The sequence below is a fragment of the Tauraco erythrolophus genome, chromosome 6 (genome assembly GCF_009769465.1).
Source record: "Tauraco erythrolophus isolate bTauEry1 chromosome 6, bTauEry1.pri, whole genome shotgun sequence".
In the NCBI taxonomy this organism is placed as follows: domain Eukaryota; kingdom Metazoa; phylum Chordata; class Aves; order Musophagiformes; family Musophagidae; genus Tauraco; species Tauraco erythrolophus.
The window spans coordinates 31,866,289-31,885,252 of record NC_141470.1 but is presented as its reverse complement, the minus strand read 5'-3'; the positions used below and the strand labels follow the sequence as shown (position 1 = coordinate 31,885,252).

Here is an 18,964-nt window from a genome sequence, read left to right as displayed (position 1 = left end):
GCTCTAGCAAGACTGCCAAGCTTCAGCATTTTGCCTCTATTAAAATTTATCTGAATTCTTGTTTTGCTCTTGTTGTTTCCTCTATTATTTCGGTATCCATGGAGATCTTAGTGTTTTGTGCCATTTCTGCCTGGGTGGTGCCAACTTGTTTTTTCAGCAGTTCACTGCCACTTATTTTGCTGTCTCCCAACATATGTGCGTTCCAAATCTTTCTTTTTTGTATTATTTTTTTTTTAATAAGCCTATACTCTTGTTCAACTAAAGCAGCTGGTTTACATTAGCATAACTTTTTCTAAAAGTCCCACAGTAAAGTAGAACCATACCAATAGTTCAGCTAGAAGTTGTGGGCAAGGAAGACGCTTGTCCCACAGCAGAGAGGACTGCAGGCAGCCCTCCCGCTGCTTGTGTGTCTATTGCTGTCTTGGAATCACAGCCTTGCTCCTCTTGCTCAACTACATCGGAAGCTGGGTTACACAATTGCTACTGTTGATGCTAAAACACGAGGAGGACTCCAGTAATCCCAGTCTAAACTTGGCTGTTGTAAAAAGAACACTGCTGGTCAATGGTCAGCCGTGCTATCGTAAAGGGCTGAGTACAGATTTGCAACACATACAGACAAAATTAGATGAAGCTTTGAATTGTTATGTGGCTCAATGGCCAAATTCACTCTTTTTTTACGTCTTGTGCCTAAACCTGTCTCAGTGACAATCCCTACACAGCCACTTTAAGTGACAGATTTCAATGAGGTACGTAAATCTGCAGTGATTTCTTAAAACGAAGGTAAGTGGTAGCTACTACAGAATAGTTAGATGTTCTGAAGACATGAGAGAAGAACTTCAAGAGCACCTGTGGTGAGATACAGTGAGAAAAATCTATTGAACATACCTCAAAAGGTCACCTGCAAACTTTATCCATACTGATAACTGAGGAACATGGAAGGGTTGCTTGGAGGCTTGAAGCAGTAAGATGACAACAGAGGCGGCTATGGCTATTTGCCTATTTCCCCAGCCCTAGAAAGGTACAAACACAGGGAATTGTGCAACTGGACTGGTTTGCAACAATCTGGAAAACTTCCCGCAGCACTGTCTGACTGTCTGTCAGACTGGCCAGGTCTGTCACTTACCAGCCAAGTTCCTAAGTGCCCTAATAATCTGTCAGAGCAGCCAACACAGAGTACCCAGAAGAGTTATAATACACTGCAACGAGGAGGTGCGGAGGAAAAATTTTGACCTTGAAGACTGTCACGTACCTAAAGCTACTGCTGCCTCCTACGCTTGTAAGGACTTAATAAAATTTTGCCTTCGCTTAGCCCAAATGGGAGATATATGCCACTTCGGCTGAAATAGCATGAACCTGCATCAGTGCATATGAAAATTACTCAAGCTATTATCTTGCTGTTAATGCAGACCCACACCGTGCAGTTTAAGTGCCCACAGACGAACTTCATTCATGTAATTCCGCAGGGGGCATCAACAGGAGTTTCGCTTCTCGACAGTCCTGACAGATCCTGGGGAAGCGCTTTGCTTCGGCCTCCCGTGGGAGACAGGAGGCGCTGCCGGACGGGTCCGCGCCTCCCCAGCCCCTCACAGCCCTCCTGAGCGGGCCGAGCCGAGCCGGGCCGGGCCGGGCCAAGGAGACCGCACTCGCCTCGCCTCGTCTCCCGGCCTCCAACTGCCGGATGTTCCCCGTCCCCAGCCATCAGCCTCCTCCGCCCTGCCGCCCCCCGGACAGGGAACCCGGACGGCTACACGGCCACCTTCCCCCTGCCGGCCCCTCAGCCCGGAACAACTCGGCGCCACGGCGCTTGCGCGGGAGGCGGGCGGCGCCTGCGCGGTGCAGCCCAGGCCGCTGCTGGGGGCGGGCTGTGGCGGCGACGCGGTGCAGCGGCCGGGTGACGGCGGCGGCTTCTTCCGGGCGGCGGCGTTGCCGGCTGCGTCCCTTGCTCTCAAAATGGCGGACGGAGCTGACAGAGGGCCCGGAGCGGGAGCGGCGGGAGGAGCGGGCGGCCGGGTCGCCGTGCTACCCCAGGAGCGAGCTATGGTGAGGCTGCAGCCCGGCGCGGCGGTGCGGTTCCCCCTGCCCGAGGGCAGCCTGCGCCCTGCCCGCTCTGTGACCCTGACCCTCGGTCGAGCTTTTCCGGCCGCGGGACTCCCCGCTGCCCGCCGCGGAGGGCGCCGGCGTCCCCCGCCCGATGGGCGGTGCCGTGGGGGATGCGTTCTCCGCTGCGGAGCTGCTGCGCGGCGCTGCGGAGCTGCTGCGCGGCGCTGCGGAGGGGCGGGACGCGCCATTGTGCGCCCGGTGTTGCCGGCGGGCGGCCGCGGCGGCACCTGCCGAGACGCGGCCGCGGGCTGCGGGGCTGGAGCACGGGGAGGAGAGCGGACGGTCCGACCGCTGCCCCACGGCTCCGTCGCCGAGGTGTGCGCGCGCCTGGCCGCTGCCCGGCACGGCCCCGGCGCCAGCGGGCCGCGGCCCTGGCGGTGGCCGCCTCTGCCTCGGAGACCAGCCCAGCCCTGCCCTGCCCCGGGCCCGGCGAGCCTCTCAGGCGGCCCGCGGGGAAGCGGTTTGTCGCCAGGTCCCTTCAGCATCTCCCACCCCTCCTGTCTTCGTGCGGCTTGCATGTTATTAAAGGGGATCGAAATTTAGAAAGCTTCAAAGGCTATCCTGTGTTCTTAAAACGTTATAGGATATGCATGCATGCTTTATCCTTATTCTGACTTTATGTTTTTTAATTAAAGGTGACTTTACTGTTGAACAAAAAAGGCCGAGTAACAGATTATTGTCTGCAGAGTGTAAATAAAGGAACAGATAGTGAAGTTTAGAAAGGATGTGAGTAGAGACAGTTGTCTGTTTATTTACTGAACAGAATCACCCTCTCTTTTTTTCTGTGGATTACTTTATTCACTTAAGGATTCGATATTCCTTACGTTTTCTGTTACATTTTCCTGCTCTCCTAATAGGAGCAACAGGCTGAATATATGATTTTGAAACTCTTGACTGTGGATCTTTGAAAGTTGGGCACAGGCAAGCCTGTAGAATGGCTACTTTTTACATGATGCTACACAGCGTTAATAAAATCAAGATGATGTAAAGAAAAAGAGGTTTACTCATAGAACTTGCAAGTGGCAGTGATAAGCCAACAACCATGGTTCATTGTACCTTTCCTTTCAGAACTGTAAAGGTATCTGCAAATCATAAGGATGCAGTCTGTGACTACAGAGCCATTTCTAAAGTGAAATATGTTATTGTGGCCATAACAGGCCCATGTGCGGATTTTTTTCTTTGTTAGAAGCGATTTGATTTTAAACTAGTAAAAATGTAATTTGACTGCATTATAGTGTCAACAAATGGAACTTGTGTCAGGCAGCTTCCTAAGCTTGAGAGCCATGTATAGTCAGAGAGATAATGAGGCCAATAGTTGCAGTCAGCAGGGAAGCAATGCAATCAGTTTTTCATTATTTGGGGATATAAGTGGCTGAATTAGCCCAGGCAATGGGTAAAACCGATAATAACGGTGTTGTGAAAAACATGGGGAAGGATGTTGAAGAAACCCTCAGCTGCTCAAATGCTGATGCTGGTCCACTAAGTTGTCTTAATTTTTATGTGGTTTCAGCCAATTGAGGGTCTCTGTGCCAGAATTACCGTTCTTCCAAGAGGGAAAGTTGCCACCCAGGCTGTATTGTCTGCCACGCATCCAAGCAAACTGCAGGAATTTAGACAGGGAGTATGGGATGAGGGTATTATATTAAGGGAGAAGGGGAGCTAAGGATATGAACTTAGGTTGGGTCTGACAGGGTCCATGTAGCTGGATTGCAAAGCTGGCTATACTGATGCCGGAGACAGCTGTAATGTGGAAGCAGTACATCCGGTTTACTGGTACTAGTTAGGTGGAACTAACATGTCCTGACTGACTTGTGTGTTCACTGTGCACAGCTGGTCTGAAAGTCCTTCCACTGTGGTGCTAGAGTTGAGGGTGTGTGGAGCAGAAACAACTGGCTGAATGGAGTGAGCTTTGTCCTTACCGAGCTTGTCAAATTTGTCTCAGTGTCAGCCCAGTCAGACTGACTCTTGCTTTCCTTTTTCATCTCTGGCTTTGGGTACTGTTGGTTGCAGTGCAGCACCACATCTCGCTGCATGACTAGTAAACCTTCCCAGAGAGCTGGGTGCATGATGCAGAATTACCTGGATGTATATGCAGGAGCCAGCCTGATTCTGGAACAAATGGTGATGACTCGGATAATAAACCCTTCTGTGTCCAGCCCAACTCAGTGGTTTCTTTTGTACACTTAACTCTAACTCTTCGGGTTGGACAATTGTAGTTGGAAATACCTCAGTTGGCTTTTCACTGCATTAGTTGATGCCAGGTGCTATCTCTGCTGCCTTCTTCTCTGTATGGCTGTATTGCTTCCTGAGCTGAGCTTCCCTGAAAGAGAGAGAGCTGATTTTGGGCTCCACTAGCACTCATCTAGTAGTGAACCCTGTCTACCAAACTTAAGTTTATTTTCTTTTCCTTCTCAAAAGCTTCTGTGGTTTGCCTGGCTAGCTGATGGGCTGGACTTGGATTGTCTAGTAGTTGGCCAGCTGGCATTGCTGCTGTCCTAAGAAAAGCCTGCTTTGCAGGCTGGATTCAGCCCTATGGCTGTTTGTTGATCTGTATTCTAAACAAATTCCAGTTTGACTCCTGCCTGCCTTGATAGCTGCCGTCTGGAATATATTAGTGGGGTTTAGATATTAAAATATTTCGAAGAGTTTAATTTATACCAAATCTTCAAAGCTTGACATGTGTACCTTCTCATTAATACTTGTGAAGAAAAGGGACTTTTTTCAGAAGTCTCATCTTTTGTCATCGGTCAAATACCATACATCATCCTATACAAAAGTATAGATGTAAGTGGAGTAGTGGTGTACAAGAAGAGAAAAGCTTTATTGTTAGGATATTTCCTTTAAAGGCAGGAAAATAACATGATGTTGAATTTCAATCTCAGAGAACAAAACATGATAGTTGCTGGCGCGTTTTAAAGTATTTCAGATCTTGTTTTGTGTCATTCAGTGCTATTGTATAGTTGAGAAAATGCATATGAGGAGCCTTACTTCTGAGCTGTGTAGTAATCAAGTAGTAATATGGAGGGGATATTCATATTATTTTTTGAGATTAATGAAATCTCAGGCATCTTATTTTGAAGTTGCAGTGATTTCTTCCAGTTTTAAAGCTCACATCTCGTAAATGGAATTAACCTGCTTACACAATATGACATGTCTATATGATTTTACATCGATTTCTGTTAAGGTAAATTAGTTTAAAATTTCATCTTTAGGTAAACCAGCATATCCTTTTGTGTAAGTGAGCCCTGAATTGGATATAGTCAAAGCCACTGGTTTTAGAACAGTGCAGTGTATTAGCAGAACAGTGTATACGGTACAGTTGTATCAGTGTCCAAGAAAGGGAGTCCATGAAGTTGCAACAGGTAACTGGAGTATTGCCGAGGTCCTGCCTCTGTCCTTATATATTTATCATTCTGTCGAAGTGCTTTCATTTTCTTATGGCATTGAGCAACGCTGTGGTTTTTCCTTCCTCATCTGGTTTCATGTTTACTCATACTACTTGGTAATTTTTGTGGCTTTTGTTAGTGCAGGAGTAAACTGCGATTGTGAAGGTATCTGTCATCTTTGCTCAAGTCCACATGAAGTGCACAAATTATGGCTGCCGTAGTTCTGCTTGTTATGATGCTGCCAGAGGTATGTGGCTCCAGGAGAACATAGCTGCAAGTGGATGTTTCTGGTAGCATGCAGCTGTTTAAGTGTCTTCAAGATCCCAGAGCAGTAGAGAAGCTAGGGATAAGCAGGTTGGTTTTGATGTATAAGGGAGAGCATTTGGGAGATGCCGAGTCAGTGCTAGATACAGATAGATTCACCTGAATTTTATTACACATTCATTCACTGCAGAGTTGGACTACATGTACAATGAATCTTAAAATTCATGATAATTGGAAAATTGGGTGCATGCAAGACATGTTTGAGTACATAGGTGTTAATATAAAAACCTAGTATAAACAACTGTCAGGTTGTTTGTTTGGAGTTTTTTTTGGGGGGGGGTGTTGTGTATTGTGTTTTTTTTTTTCTCAAACATAATTATACCACATTAATTACTACTTTATAAACATCCACTGTTGCCGCAATTTTTGAAGTGCGGTCTGGTGCTAAGAAATTTGATAGAGATTCTGTTCCCTCAAGGGCAGGAGACCACAGCATGGATGTTAAGGATCAAACAAGAAAAGAATCAAAGCCTTTCCTTTGTTTCTCTAGAAACAAAATAAAAAGGATCTGTCAAATTAATAGAATTTAAGCAAAAAATCTATTTTAAAGTCTCACAGAATACTACAAATAACTCTGCAAAGGTGAGATTTTGCTATTTTTCTAGGGAGAATGACTCGTTTTTAAATATGTATTTTGTATATTGTTTTGCTTTGCTGCCTGATACTGAATTCCTATCTCCCTTAGTGTTGACGTGTTAACTGTACATTGCTATCTACCTAATTCAGGTTTGACCAAAAAATTTGGAACATGAGAGGTGTTTGGATTGCATGTCCCAGACTTGGGAGTTTTAGAATACTTGGCTACTTTTGTTTGCCTCTCAAACCTACTTAGTAGTATCTGGCTAATTTTGTAGCATATTTAGGCTAGAGTGTCCAGTTGGTAGGCGGTACGATAGAGATATCTACAGTGTGGCCAAGAGAGAACTACAAGCCATGATTTCACTTCAGATGTCTCCTTGGACATCTGTTTGCTTACCCCTGTGAACTGAAGCTGCATTCTTCTGATTTTGGAGATGAGTGTGATTTAAAACTGGCGCCTGACCTGCAGTTTCAAAGAGAGGTTGAACAGCCTGGGTCTGTGTGTTGTTTACCCTGAAGAGGACATTAGTTTAGCTGTTCAGCAGCCAAAACAGTAACCAATGGTGCTGGTGGTTATTTTTGCTTCTCTGGTTGTCACAGGATTGCTCTGGTTCAGCTAAACTGGTAGTCATTGGAGACTACTGGAATCAAGGTAGAGTCTGCTGTAGACAGAGCTTGAGTAGTCTGTGCTGTTGTTATGAGTCTCGTTCCCAGTGGGCAAACACCTGCATCATTAAAGCATCTTTTAACATTAATTGGCATTCTACTTTGGCTTAGGGGCCAAAGCTTAAGTAAATGTAGAGATCAAACAGTTCTTTTATGTCTTCAGGTCAGAGTTGATGTTTTGTTAGGCCAGTGTTAGACAGTCTTGCATGTTACCCGTGTTGTGCCAATTGAAAATAACTTTTGAAACCAAACCTGCTTCTTTCAATGTAGTTGCTGATATTCAGAGCAGACCAAAGTTTGGTGCATGGCTGGTTCCCAGCTATGTTATATAGGGGAGCCATGTCAATGACGTGTCAGAAGACAGATGTTTTGTAATTGAATTCTAGATGGTCGTTTTTTAAGATTAATTCTCTACTAAAACAGTGGCTGTACTTTGTTGGAGAATGTGAAACACTTCATGAACAGCTACGTAGTGCTTATGTGACCAAAAACTAGAGTAAGCTTCCATTTTAACTCCCTGAACTGTGCCCCTCCTGAGGTAGTAGAATTTATACTCTTAAAAAATTCAGTTTGATTTAAGGCAGAGAGGCACAAATATGCTAATTAATTTCCAGTGCTTATTTTTGAAGCCTCTTCTTTGGGGAATATGTATCTTTGAGGTTGAAACAGGTTGCCTTGCCTCCTTGTTATTTTTGCTAAAAATGATACCTAGGTGTTCTGTACGGCAGTTGGATCTTATTTTCAGTGCATTAGAAAACTGATAATTTTAAACCAAAATAAGCAAAAGGAAAAATTGAACTAAAAATTTAAAAGCAGAACCTTATACGAAAAGGTTGGTTCAGGCATCTTTTGAAGTTTGCTTTCTAAAGAAATTTTAAGTATTCTTCATACTTATCAAAAAACTTGTGTGTGTTTGTCCTTTTAAAATGTCTTTTATGGTTGCTCAATTGGATAGACAATATCAGAATAAATTTTTTTCTGGGATCTGTTATCCTGCTAATCTCAGTTTGACTAGTAACAACTGTTGTGTACATTAAAGTAAAGCAGCCTTTTGCATTTGGTGTTTATGTTGAATGAGACCTGCTTGAAAACAGTATGTGCCCAGCATTTTGTATATTTACTTTTAAAATTCTACTATATTTACTTTAAATTTATTTAAAGTAATTTTATTTAAATTTAAATTTATTTAAAGTAATTGGAATTGAAATTTATTTAAATTTAAATTTATTTAAAGTAATTTTATTTAAAATTCTACTATATTTACTTTTAAAATTCTGAAGGTGGTAGTGCCTCTATTCCAGCTGTCTGGATGGGCAGCTGGTATTGCCATCTCATGCTTGGCTGATTTGTGTCACACACGTACTAAACTTTTTTTACTACTCCTTTGAACTGGAATATTGGACCAGATGCAGGTTTTGTTTTGTGCTACTGACAATGTTCCTTCATAATTTATTTGATGTTTATAAATATTAATATTCTCTCATTTCACTGGTTAGTGTATGTTTCTAGGAATATAATCTTGAAATTTATGCAGTCACTTTTGCACTAAAACATCAGTGTGTCAATCAGTGCAGTTAAGTTAGAGATGCTTTTTATAGGGTTGCCTAATGCAAACTTAGTTTGAAAAGACTTTAAAATTCAAACCAAACTGTGCTTAGAATGTAAACCAAAAACTGTCATGGATATAATGGCTGCTGGATCAATGTACGTAATAAACCTGTTGCAATGGTAAAGAAATTCTGTCATAGTGGTGAGAAATCTCATTTGATGCTTGATCTATAGGTGCAGAGTGAATTGAGAGAGTTTGTTAACTTTTTTCTCTTTTTCCTTATGTACTTACTTAGCTTTCAGTATTATTTGCAGTATTTACAAATGAATGCATTTGTGAATGACAAAATTGGATACGGATATAATTGATGTATCAATGACAGATATTTTGCTCTTTTTATAGCAGTATTTGTAGACAAATACAATTCTTCATGCTCTGACCTTTTCTAACGTGAAGTTTTTTTAAAAGGCTTGGAAAAAGCCTACAAACTGTCCTTTTAGATATAGGACTAAAACTGCGTGTTTGATTGGAATAGGCTTTTGGGAAAGATCTCTGGATGCTTACACATAGGAAGAAATAGTAGTTTGTTCCCACATACAAGATAAGAGGTTATCTCCTAATGATTCTTTCTCAAGTGATGGTGTGTGGTACCACTCTGTAGTCATACTATTCTGAAAAGCCATTAAAGATTACAGATTACTGCTTTTGTAATACAGAACAGATCAAATGGCTTGGACAAAATGGATACCGTCTCTGCTCTTTTGACAAAACTGCTTATGCTTGAAAAACATAAGTTTACAGCTCCTTCTGGTTCCCTTCATCTTCCTTTTTCATGCAGTTTAAGAATTATTGTCATCTTATAAAAGGAGAATACGACAGGAACGCACGATTAAAGGAAGAAAAGAGATGGGGCTGGAGAATTAGAAATATGAAGTGTAACAGAAGAGATAGGAGACAGCGCATGTCTTTGACACACATTTTTCACTAGTGTTGGGTTCCCGAGTATCACCTTGGCCTGCTGTTTTTAGTAGCTGGGAAAGCCCACTGACATGATGTGGATGTTTCTTCCTCCCCAGGAAAGGTGGTGGTGTGCTGCTGCCCTGATTATTCCCTTAGCTCGTTCTGGTTATTGTTTGCGATGATGTTATTTGTGGGCCTTGCGCATATCCGTATGGTAGGTATGATGGCATGGCTGGTTTTTCAGGTAATTTTTAATACAAATGAGAAAATGACCAAAAAGCCAATCAGAAGAACTTTACTAAGATTGCTAATCTAGATATTTAAAAGCTGAGAAATTTCAAAATTCAAATTTGAGGTGAAGCCTTAATTACTCCAAATGTATGTGGAGATGAATTTTTTTAACTTCAGTAGTTAAGTTTGCAGCCCAAAAATGTTTTCCAGTGGAATAGTGTCAGTTGGAGTGGAGTGTATTCAGGCCTGCTTCCTCTGGGCTTTCCTCTGAGAGTTACAGTCCATGGCCTCTGGTGAGTAGGGTGTGAGTCTCGGGGGCCCATGGGGAGCTGACCAATATTGGTGTTTTAGTTTCGTCGTTATGTTTTTATCTTAATTGTTCATCACCTCTGCCTCTTTCATACACTGTTTCAAACTTGTTTTTGAGTGGAATCAAATTTGGAAGATGAATTTTCTGTAGAGCTTACTTGCAGTAGAAATGAGAAGAAGTTGAGAAAGAAATAAGATTTCTCCTGGTGAAGGCATTTGAATCACAGAATGGTTGAGGCTGGAGAGGACCTCTGGAGGTCATCCTGTCCAGACTCCCTATTCAAGCAGGGTCACCTAGAACAGGTTGCCCTGGACCGTGTTCTGTTGGCTTTTGAGTATGCCCAAGGATGGTGACTCCACAACCTCTCAGGTCAGCTTGTGCCAGTGCTGGGCAGAAAGCTGCGGTGCAAGCCCTGTCTCTGCTTGCAGCTGTCTTGCACAACTCTTGGGCTTTTCTACGACTCCCAGCTCATCCCCTGCATGGAATGGTTAGAACTTAATTGATGATGGTAATACAGTATTTTGTTTCCTCTTCACTAGTCAAGATACAGTCAATAAAGAAAAACTAACTATTTATCCATATGGCTTTCGTATCTGTAGCAACTGAGCACTTGACAGGTAGGATGCACTCGGGTGGAGGAGAGCGTGAGCAAAGGGAAGGTGGGACTACTCAAGTTGTAATGAAAGTCTTCAAACCTGAATTGCAGTGTGCATGCACAAAGGGACCAAGTTAGCGCTGGACAGTCAATCTTAACTTAGGAGTGTGCTTTCTTTGGCAACTTCTATATTTTTGATAGTTTTGTGTGTAACTTTATACAGTTGAATATGCTAAATGGATTTTGACGCAAGGAATAAATTACTTCTCCTAGGAGACACAGAGGGTATGGGATAGGTCTGAAGTTTAGCCTGATGCGGCTTTTAGAAATAAGAAAAAGAATATTCTTGTTTCTCTTGTGAATATAATGGATATTTCCTGGGTGATGTATCTGTTAAGGATATAATTTAGTGTGTTTACTAGAAGGCAGCCAGCCTGCTTGAGGGAGTTCTCTCTCTTCCCTTCTTCCAGCTCATTCCCTACTTCCTGTCCTCCCTTCTCTGGACAACATCTAAATAGAATTAAAAGCTTTGCACAGGAATGCTTGAAATGCTTGTGAGTTAGACTGTGTGAGAACGTATTCTATGCTTCTGGCAGATTTTCAGGAAAGCTTAGCACTGTGTTTCTTGAAGCTGCCATGTGCTCTGTTCCAACAATGCAGGAGCTAAACTTACGTCATCTCTTGGGAACATGGTTTATTAAGATAGAAGAGCTATGGACTGAGATTCTCTTGTGCTTTGGAAAGAGAGCTTACCAAGGGGTCACACCCCACCATTTGCACAAATACAGTAACCAAATGGGATGGGGATCTTGCTAAAGCTGTAGTGCAGTATAGGTAAGTTAAAACAAAGGCAAAAAAACAGTTAGTGGATAAACATGTTTGAGGAGGAACATTGAATTATGGAGTTCAATTATGATAGGAATAATTTACTTCCACCCATTTTAAATCAGACATGTAAAAAATAGACATATTATTAAGGAATTCAGTTTTCAGTTAATTTTTACAATTTGATATCTTTCTGAGAAGCCCCAGCTAAGTGTGATGTTTTTCTTTAATGTTTTTTTTGCAAGTAATTGGTAAACTTGGATTTAATTTCAGTTGCTTTTTACAATTTGATATCTTTATGCCCCAGTTAAGCATAATTTTTATTAAAAAAATTGTTGCTAGGTAGTTGAAAATTTGAACAAATTAATCAAAATAAAAAGGCAATCAGCTAATTTGTTTCCTTTTGCTTTCATTCTTTAGCACAGTGAATACATGAAAATAAATAAATACCTATGTATTTGAGTGCCTGGACATGTAGGTGTATAGAATGCATATATCTTACATGCATGTGTATGCTAAAGTTTTTATGACCGATATGGTGATCACAGTGCTACTTACTGCTCTAGTAATAAATCTGTTCTTGATCTAGAATTTTTGTTAGAATTGGATTTTAAATGAATGGTTCCCTTCACTTCATGCATGAACCTTCGTTTTCAGATATTTGAAGATGTGTTGAATGTTTTGTGATTCAAGAAATCTGATTAGACGGGTCAATCTGCACTTATAAAATGAGGATGTTCTGGGACAATTTGAGGACAAATTTGCTCATGGTTCCTCTTTTTCATCAGTGTCTGCAATGCAGTTTCTTCCATAACTTTGAGTGCATGGATCACCGTGATAAATGCAGTAAGGGACTACCTAAAGGTAATGCTAAGGAAGATTGATGGCCAAAATATCAGTGGAAGCCTCGGGCTAAAACCAAACATACGAGAAGTGAGGTGTGTCTTATTAAAGCCATAAAGTAGGTGCTTAAAGTGACTACCATGTGGAACAAATGTCCTTTAAGAGATTAGTTTTGGGTAATGTATGTTATTGTTATTCCATGCAGTTTCAACCTGGTATCTCATTTCTATTTCTTCTGTTTGGATTTTGTATGTAGACACATTTTTTGTACTTTTCTATGTTAGATAGGCATACAATTTTTCAGAAAACAAATATGCAACCTCTACATGATGTTTGCAGATCTGGCTTTCAGAGTACTGGGATTGCAGCACTTTGCACTGCATCTGTTCTCAATGAATTTATTTTTTTGGAAAACTGTTCTACTCTAGATGGTAAACTTAGGATCTGTAGCCTTACAGATCTGTTATTTAATCCCTTATCTCTGTCAAGTTTGGGGAGCAATCCATTGATTCAATTGTTGTAGGTTTCATTTTAAGTCAGAAATCAGTTTTTTTGCCTTTCACATAAGATGTTGGGCATTTTCATCCTTTTTTAAAAGTTGGACAGTCTGCTACTTTGAGCTTTCCCTCAGTCCAAACTCTTTGGTGATTGCTTTGCTTGTTCTCTTGCTTGCTGGCTAGAGGAAATTTCCTTTAAAGCTGTTTGTGAAGTTACCTACGTTTTTCTTCTTGCAAAAATAATTTTTTGGGCATAAATCAAGGTTGTGTATGAAAGGAGGCTGTCTTTAGGAGCCTTGATGGGGAGACTTGTTATCTGATTTGCAGTGAGCTAATCCAAAAGGTATTTCTAAATAATGGGTATAATGTGACTTGAAGGACAGAAATAGAGCAATTGGAGAGAACTGTTCAGAGAACTAGAGCAGTTGCAAGTGAAATTAGGGACTTAATTTAAGAACCTCAAACCAAAACATAAGTATTTTTATTAATTGTCTCATAAATATGAAATTGCATTTTAGTCTGGTTTCCCAAGGAAATTAAGCTGATATAATCAGTTAGACTTCTTTCTCCCTTACTAACTGTTGAACTACAATGACCAGTTTCAACAAGATTTTACTAAAGGTTAATAATTTCCAAGTCATTTAAGTTGCTGCATGTTTTGTGACTGTCAGCAGGCTAAGGAATGAATCCCAAACTTAATTCCCATCTAAGACAGGGAAACCCTCTGCTGCTGCTGCTGCTGTTTCTCTTTCCATTTGGCGGTGGCTGAACAGATATCAAGATTTGTGTGTTGACTGGCCTGTCGGCAAGCATGTAGTTGAAAATTAATTAGTGTGCAGGTTGCTCTACAGTAGCATAGCACTTGCCAACTTTTGCCTCCGAGTGCTTTAGTAGCAGACTTCAAAGGAACAGGTTACTGTGATGGGTACTGAAAGGAAAATAGAGAAGTTCTTGGGAAACCATGTGTTCCTGGGTTTTATTGCTTGCAGAACTGACTTCTGATATGGAAAAGAGTTCTGAATTCACAGTAGAAGTGCTTAATACTATTTTCTTTAAATTTATTTATTCATTTATGTTTACCTGTGGGTGTACTTTTCTTCCAGTGGTGTGATGAAAGATTCAACTTCCAAGCTACGTTTTTACAGTGCTTGGCAAAACATGTGCCAAATATTTACTCAGCTGAAATGGACCCCTTGCTGGAGAAACAAGAAGAAATGGTCCAGGCAGCAATATTATACCCTCTGGAATGTTATTTGTTTGGCGAAGACCCAGATGTATTCCTGGAGAAACTACAACAGAGTGGAACCTCCCAGCTCTGTGGGAAGGTTTTCAAAGGAGGGGAGACAACATACTTTTGCAGGTAAGAACGAAGCTATGTTATAATAAGTGTTCCCATGTGAGATAATGCAGTAAAGTGGTTTAATAAAATCAGTCGTGCTGCTAACTAGTCATTGCTTATGTCATGGTAGGTCTTCGCTTAGCTGACAGTGACATTTGATTCACATTTCAAACCACTTTAGAGTGAGGAGAATTGCGTATGAAAAGCAGGCTCTAGCAGAGAAATGGGGAAGGAAGTGGAAAGGATGCCAAAGGTACTGAAAACCGTTGGTTAAAAAGATTGAATGATAGGATATAAGTATGGGGTGTGTACCAGAATTGAGGGAGAACAGGCATAAAAACCTCTGCACTGTGCAGTACTCACCCTTTCAAAGCCTGAAACAGAGTCCAGCGTTTCTGAGCATCATCGGTCCTTTACTTAAGCGATAGCTGTGTGACCAATGGTCCTTTTTTCACCTTATTTCTTATCCTGGAGTAAATTAAAGGTGGCAATCCATTGATTTTATACAATTTATTTTGTTAATTCATACTAATACAAATAGTAATTAGTAGTATGACTATTAATATATTAATAGAAAAAGCCAGAGGTCTTCGTGGTGGATGTAAAGATTGCAACTGTGCTGGCAATTCATTAGTATTAATATGATGCTATTGTAATAGTTTATTGTAGTTTTCAGTTTATTTTAAAAGCCTAGAAAATTTCATCAGAAATATAAAAAGAATATTATTAAGGATGACGAATATTATTATGGCTAGAATATACAGCCCTTAGAGTTTAGGAAATGTCAAAATGAAAGCTCTTTGTAAACTTTCTGAATTACAGTATAAGGTTTTAATCAATTGCCTACTCTTCAGCTTTTTCTAGGAATAAGTTAGTGTTGGGTATGAAAGGAGAAGGGTCTTTGAGGAGGTCCTACATGTTTGCTAGAAAGTGGATAGCAAATGTGACTTTGGATTGTATGAAGGAAAAGATGGTCAAGGCAATTTAGTGCTGCTGTAACAGCAATAATTCTGTTCCTACCTCTGCAGAGTTCTTGTATGACAGCAGGCAAAAAGACAAAGATTTATTTCTCAGAGGTCGTCTCTTGTTCTTTTTTTTTTTAAGATCTCGTCTTGCAAAAATGTGGTAGTATTTGTACAAAATACTGCACTTACTACTGCAGCTGAACCTAAATAGATATTTGCTTTTAGGCTTCTAAAATGCTAAAAATAATAGATACTCTGAAATATTAAAATCTAAATGTCTTGAATTGAACATTCAAATCTAGCAGGCGCTTCTGGACTTTATTTTTCTCTCTTTTAACTCACCTTGCAGTAGATTTATGGTAATAAATGAATGTTAGTGAAGTATTAAATTATTGTAATGATGATTATCATCTAAAGATTTGAAAGGAAATTCATTCTGAAATCAGAATTACCATACTATTTTAGTTGTATTGTAAAGGAGGCTTGAACTAGATGTTGAACAATGGCATAAAACAAAACTTCATATGTTGTCTTTAAACACCTGTCATCCATGTTTTGCATAGAATGAAACAATACTTAAAGAAAAGAGAGTGGCTATGTGTTCAGGAAAAGAAGCAATACAAAAAAGCATATGTATGTGGAGCATAATAAAAAATGGAATTAGATTGCCCATGCATGTAATTCTGGATTTTCAGATATTTGAGTGCATGGCTTGAAATTCAAACATGTTGAAATTACATTTCAAAGTATATATTCTTTGGCTCATTTCTAGAAGAGTTATCTTTATATTTTAACTTCTAACTGTTTTAAAAGTTAGAAACATAACCTAGCAGAAGTGTAGCAAGTTTCATTAGCAAACTGGCTATGGTTGTTGGAAACAATAATAAAGGTCACTTCAGAGTCATCGTGGTTTCTAACAGCTGCTTTTTCTTAGCAAAACCAGAAATATGTCACTAACAAATTTTGAAAGTGGAAATCAAGCATGTTTCTGATAGAATCTGGTATGACAGGTTCGAGTACAGGGTTCAGGCCTAACAAGATGAAAGCTCATCTTCTCTTTGTCAGGTGGAGTTGCCAATGTTTTTATAATTTGGATCCATTGTTAATCTCTTTTCTTTTTTTTTTTTCTCAGAGCAGCATTTTCTTTTGTGCATGAGAATTCCATGTGTTTGTTTTAGAAAGTTTTCCAGTTGTCATTTTTGTTGCAGAGACTGTGCAGTTGATCCAACTTGTGTACTCTGTATGGACTGCTTCCAGAATAGCATTCACAAGAACCACCGGTACAAGGTAGAAAAATCTTACGTTAAGAAATTGTACTTGTAGCTTTAGACAAGACTTTTTGAGGATATGATAAACTGCATTTAAATGATTAGTAATTTTTATTTAAAAAAAAAAAGTATCTGGGATTTACAAATTAATTCTCTCTCATGTTTCTAACTATGCATAGCCTGTTTTAAGAATAACTTTCTAATTCAAGAACCAAACGATAAGGGACTGTTTATGAACGCATAGGTTATTCTCTTTGGTAATGTCACAGAAGTGTATGTCAGAGCAAAAATCTGAAAATAGTCCTGTCCTGAGTCCCAGTCAGTACTTGAAAACTTAGGAGTGTGCATATACAAAGGCCATTACTTCGGCGCTTATGTCACTGATGTGGTCTCTACGTTTTCACTCCGTTCCTCCATTTAGATTTGCATAAACTACTTTGTGCTTAGTGTGGACTGTGATAAAATTAAATTGAATGTTAAGCATCAATTTTTTTATTGAGGAGATTTTTCTAGAACTCGATCATCTTTCTGATATCCTTTTGATTCTCTTTGAGTCAAATCTGTTATCATTGAGAGATTCCCATGCTTTAATTAAAGAAGGATCTTTTAAATAATTTTTTAGCTAACTCACTGCCTAAACTATCATCTACTGTTTCCTTCCCAGGCCCCCTTTTTTGCTTGCCCTCTTCACTGAGATCTCCGTAATTTCAACAGCCTTGGAAGCAGAAATGGCAAACGATACGTAAAGTGTCATTTTTAAAGCTGGTCTAACTCTGCTGCAAGAAGCAAGACAATGTACAGAAACATGATGTATTCAATTTAATTATCTTTCATGACCAAAAAGTGGACTAGTGTTTTTTTAGCTATTCCTTCTAGTCATTGACATGACATCCTTTAAAGAGATTTGTCTTACTTGTATTATCAATTGGCCATAAATTCCCTTTAAATCGGTATGTTTCAATGAGAGATGGTTCGGAAGAAGATCTCAGCAATCTCAAAATTTACTGGGACTAAAATAAAATTTTGCCCCTCTGTATAAGTCTTTGCATACCAATCTGAAAATGTATTGTAAATATTGATTCAAAGACGTACAAAACTGCTTGGGTAACGCAAATATAAATTCCATACACACATGCGTATGCGCAGTTTACAGAGAGGTAAGATGAAAACCAGGGAAAATAGACAATAATGATTACAGAGCAGTTTGGAATTACACCTGAGCTCAGAAGCTATTGTCCTCGTAACTTCAGGAAAAACATCAGCCATGGAAGTAGGTAGTCAGATAGGAGCAGATTTGCTGCATTTCTATTTTAAAGATGAAATCTAAAGAATGCAGATTATGCTCTTAATAGATTCATAGAATAATTTAGGTTTGAAAGGACCTAAGGAGGTCACCTAGTCCAACCTCCTGCTCAAAGCACGTCTAATTAGACCAGGTTATTGTAACATGTTTCAAGTAAATAACAAATTTTAGAATGTCTTTTTATTAGGTCACTTAGTGGTTTTATAATTATTTTAGGATTGAGAGTTAGAGTAAGCTAAGGATAATTATTTTTGCCTGAGTTTTGTCTTCGATTTTGCCAAAATGAAGGGTCAGAATTCGTACTTCTCAAAGTGTAATGCAAAGTTAAATTTACAAGAATGTATTTAGATGCTGATTATGTCTTATTTTGTTTGGTTAGAAGCAGAGGTGCTACTAAGTCTGTTTAATATACACATATTCTTGTTTAGATTATTTTCAAACTTCACTGATTAATGTGTAAAGAAGGCATTAAGCACCTTTTCTATAATTTTGCTAATGAAACCAGAAATTATTATTTTGCCATTTATGAAGCACTTATTTATCAGTCATAGGCTTTTTGACCTACTTTCTAGTTAAATTTGCTCAAGACTTGAATGCTTTTTTGCAGCGGCAACTGTATTTCCTCCTTCTTTTTTTCCTGCTCAAAAAGTTTACATTTTTTTCCCCTACTCCTCTGATAGGCCTTGTTTTATCTAGAAAAAGAAAACATGTTGTGTGAAGTCTCATGTTCTGTAAATAGGTATTTATACTTGTGTTTGATTTAAATAACGCATATTTCTGTTTTTCTCTTGCTTTTTATGTGCGTATTTCGTGACTGAAATACATGTTTTTTACAGATGCATAGCTCCACTGGAGGTGGATTTTGTGACTGTGGGGATACAGAGGCATGGAAGGCTGGACCTCTGTGTTCTAAGCATGAGCTTGGAGCATCAGGTTCTGCAAAAGAAGTAAGAATATTGCTTAAAATGAAAGAATAAACATTGTAAATATTGCCTTTTTAAAAAAAGTGCTTATTCCTGTGTAGGAAAGTATGTAGATTGTGTAATTCATGTAGCAGATCCAATTGAGTTGAATCAGGATTTCCTTGGTCAAGGTGTTTATTGGGGTCAAATGTATGTCTTGGACATCCTTTGTCTCCAAATAGAAGGCAAAACCAATAGAACAGTTCCATCTATCTGTTTTGTGTATGCTGTCTTTGATTCAGAATTAAAATTGCAGTCCCTT

At 39.7% G+C, this 18,964-nt stretch overlaps 1 protein-coding gene across 2 annotated transcripts in view; it reads left to right on the top strand.

Annotated features, from left to right (window-relative positions):
* Positions 1-1,935: 1,935 nt before the first annotated feature.
* UBR1 (ubiquitin protein ligase E3 component n-recognin 1) overlaps positions 1,936-18,964 on the top strand; it is a 74,021-nt gene continuing 56,992 nt past the window's right edge. Inside the window, exons 1-4 of one of the 2 annotated variants that reach the window (XM_086613427.1) lie at positions 1,936-2,040; positions 13,969-14,225; positions 16,378-16,456; positions 18,577-18,687. In XM_086613427.1, the coding sequence (XP_086469553.1) occupies positions 1,951-2,040; positions 13,969-14,225; positions 16,378-16,456; positions 18,577-18,687 (537 nt within the window). In that variant the 5' untranslated portion in view covers positions 1,936-1,950. Of the gene's footprint in view, positions 2,041-13,968; positions 14,226-16,377; positions 16,457-17,101; positions 17,233-18,576; positions 18,688-18,964 lie in introns of those variants that run through there. The other variant, XM_086613426.1, reaches the window with a different exon arrangement.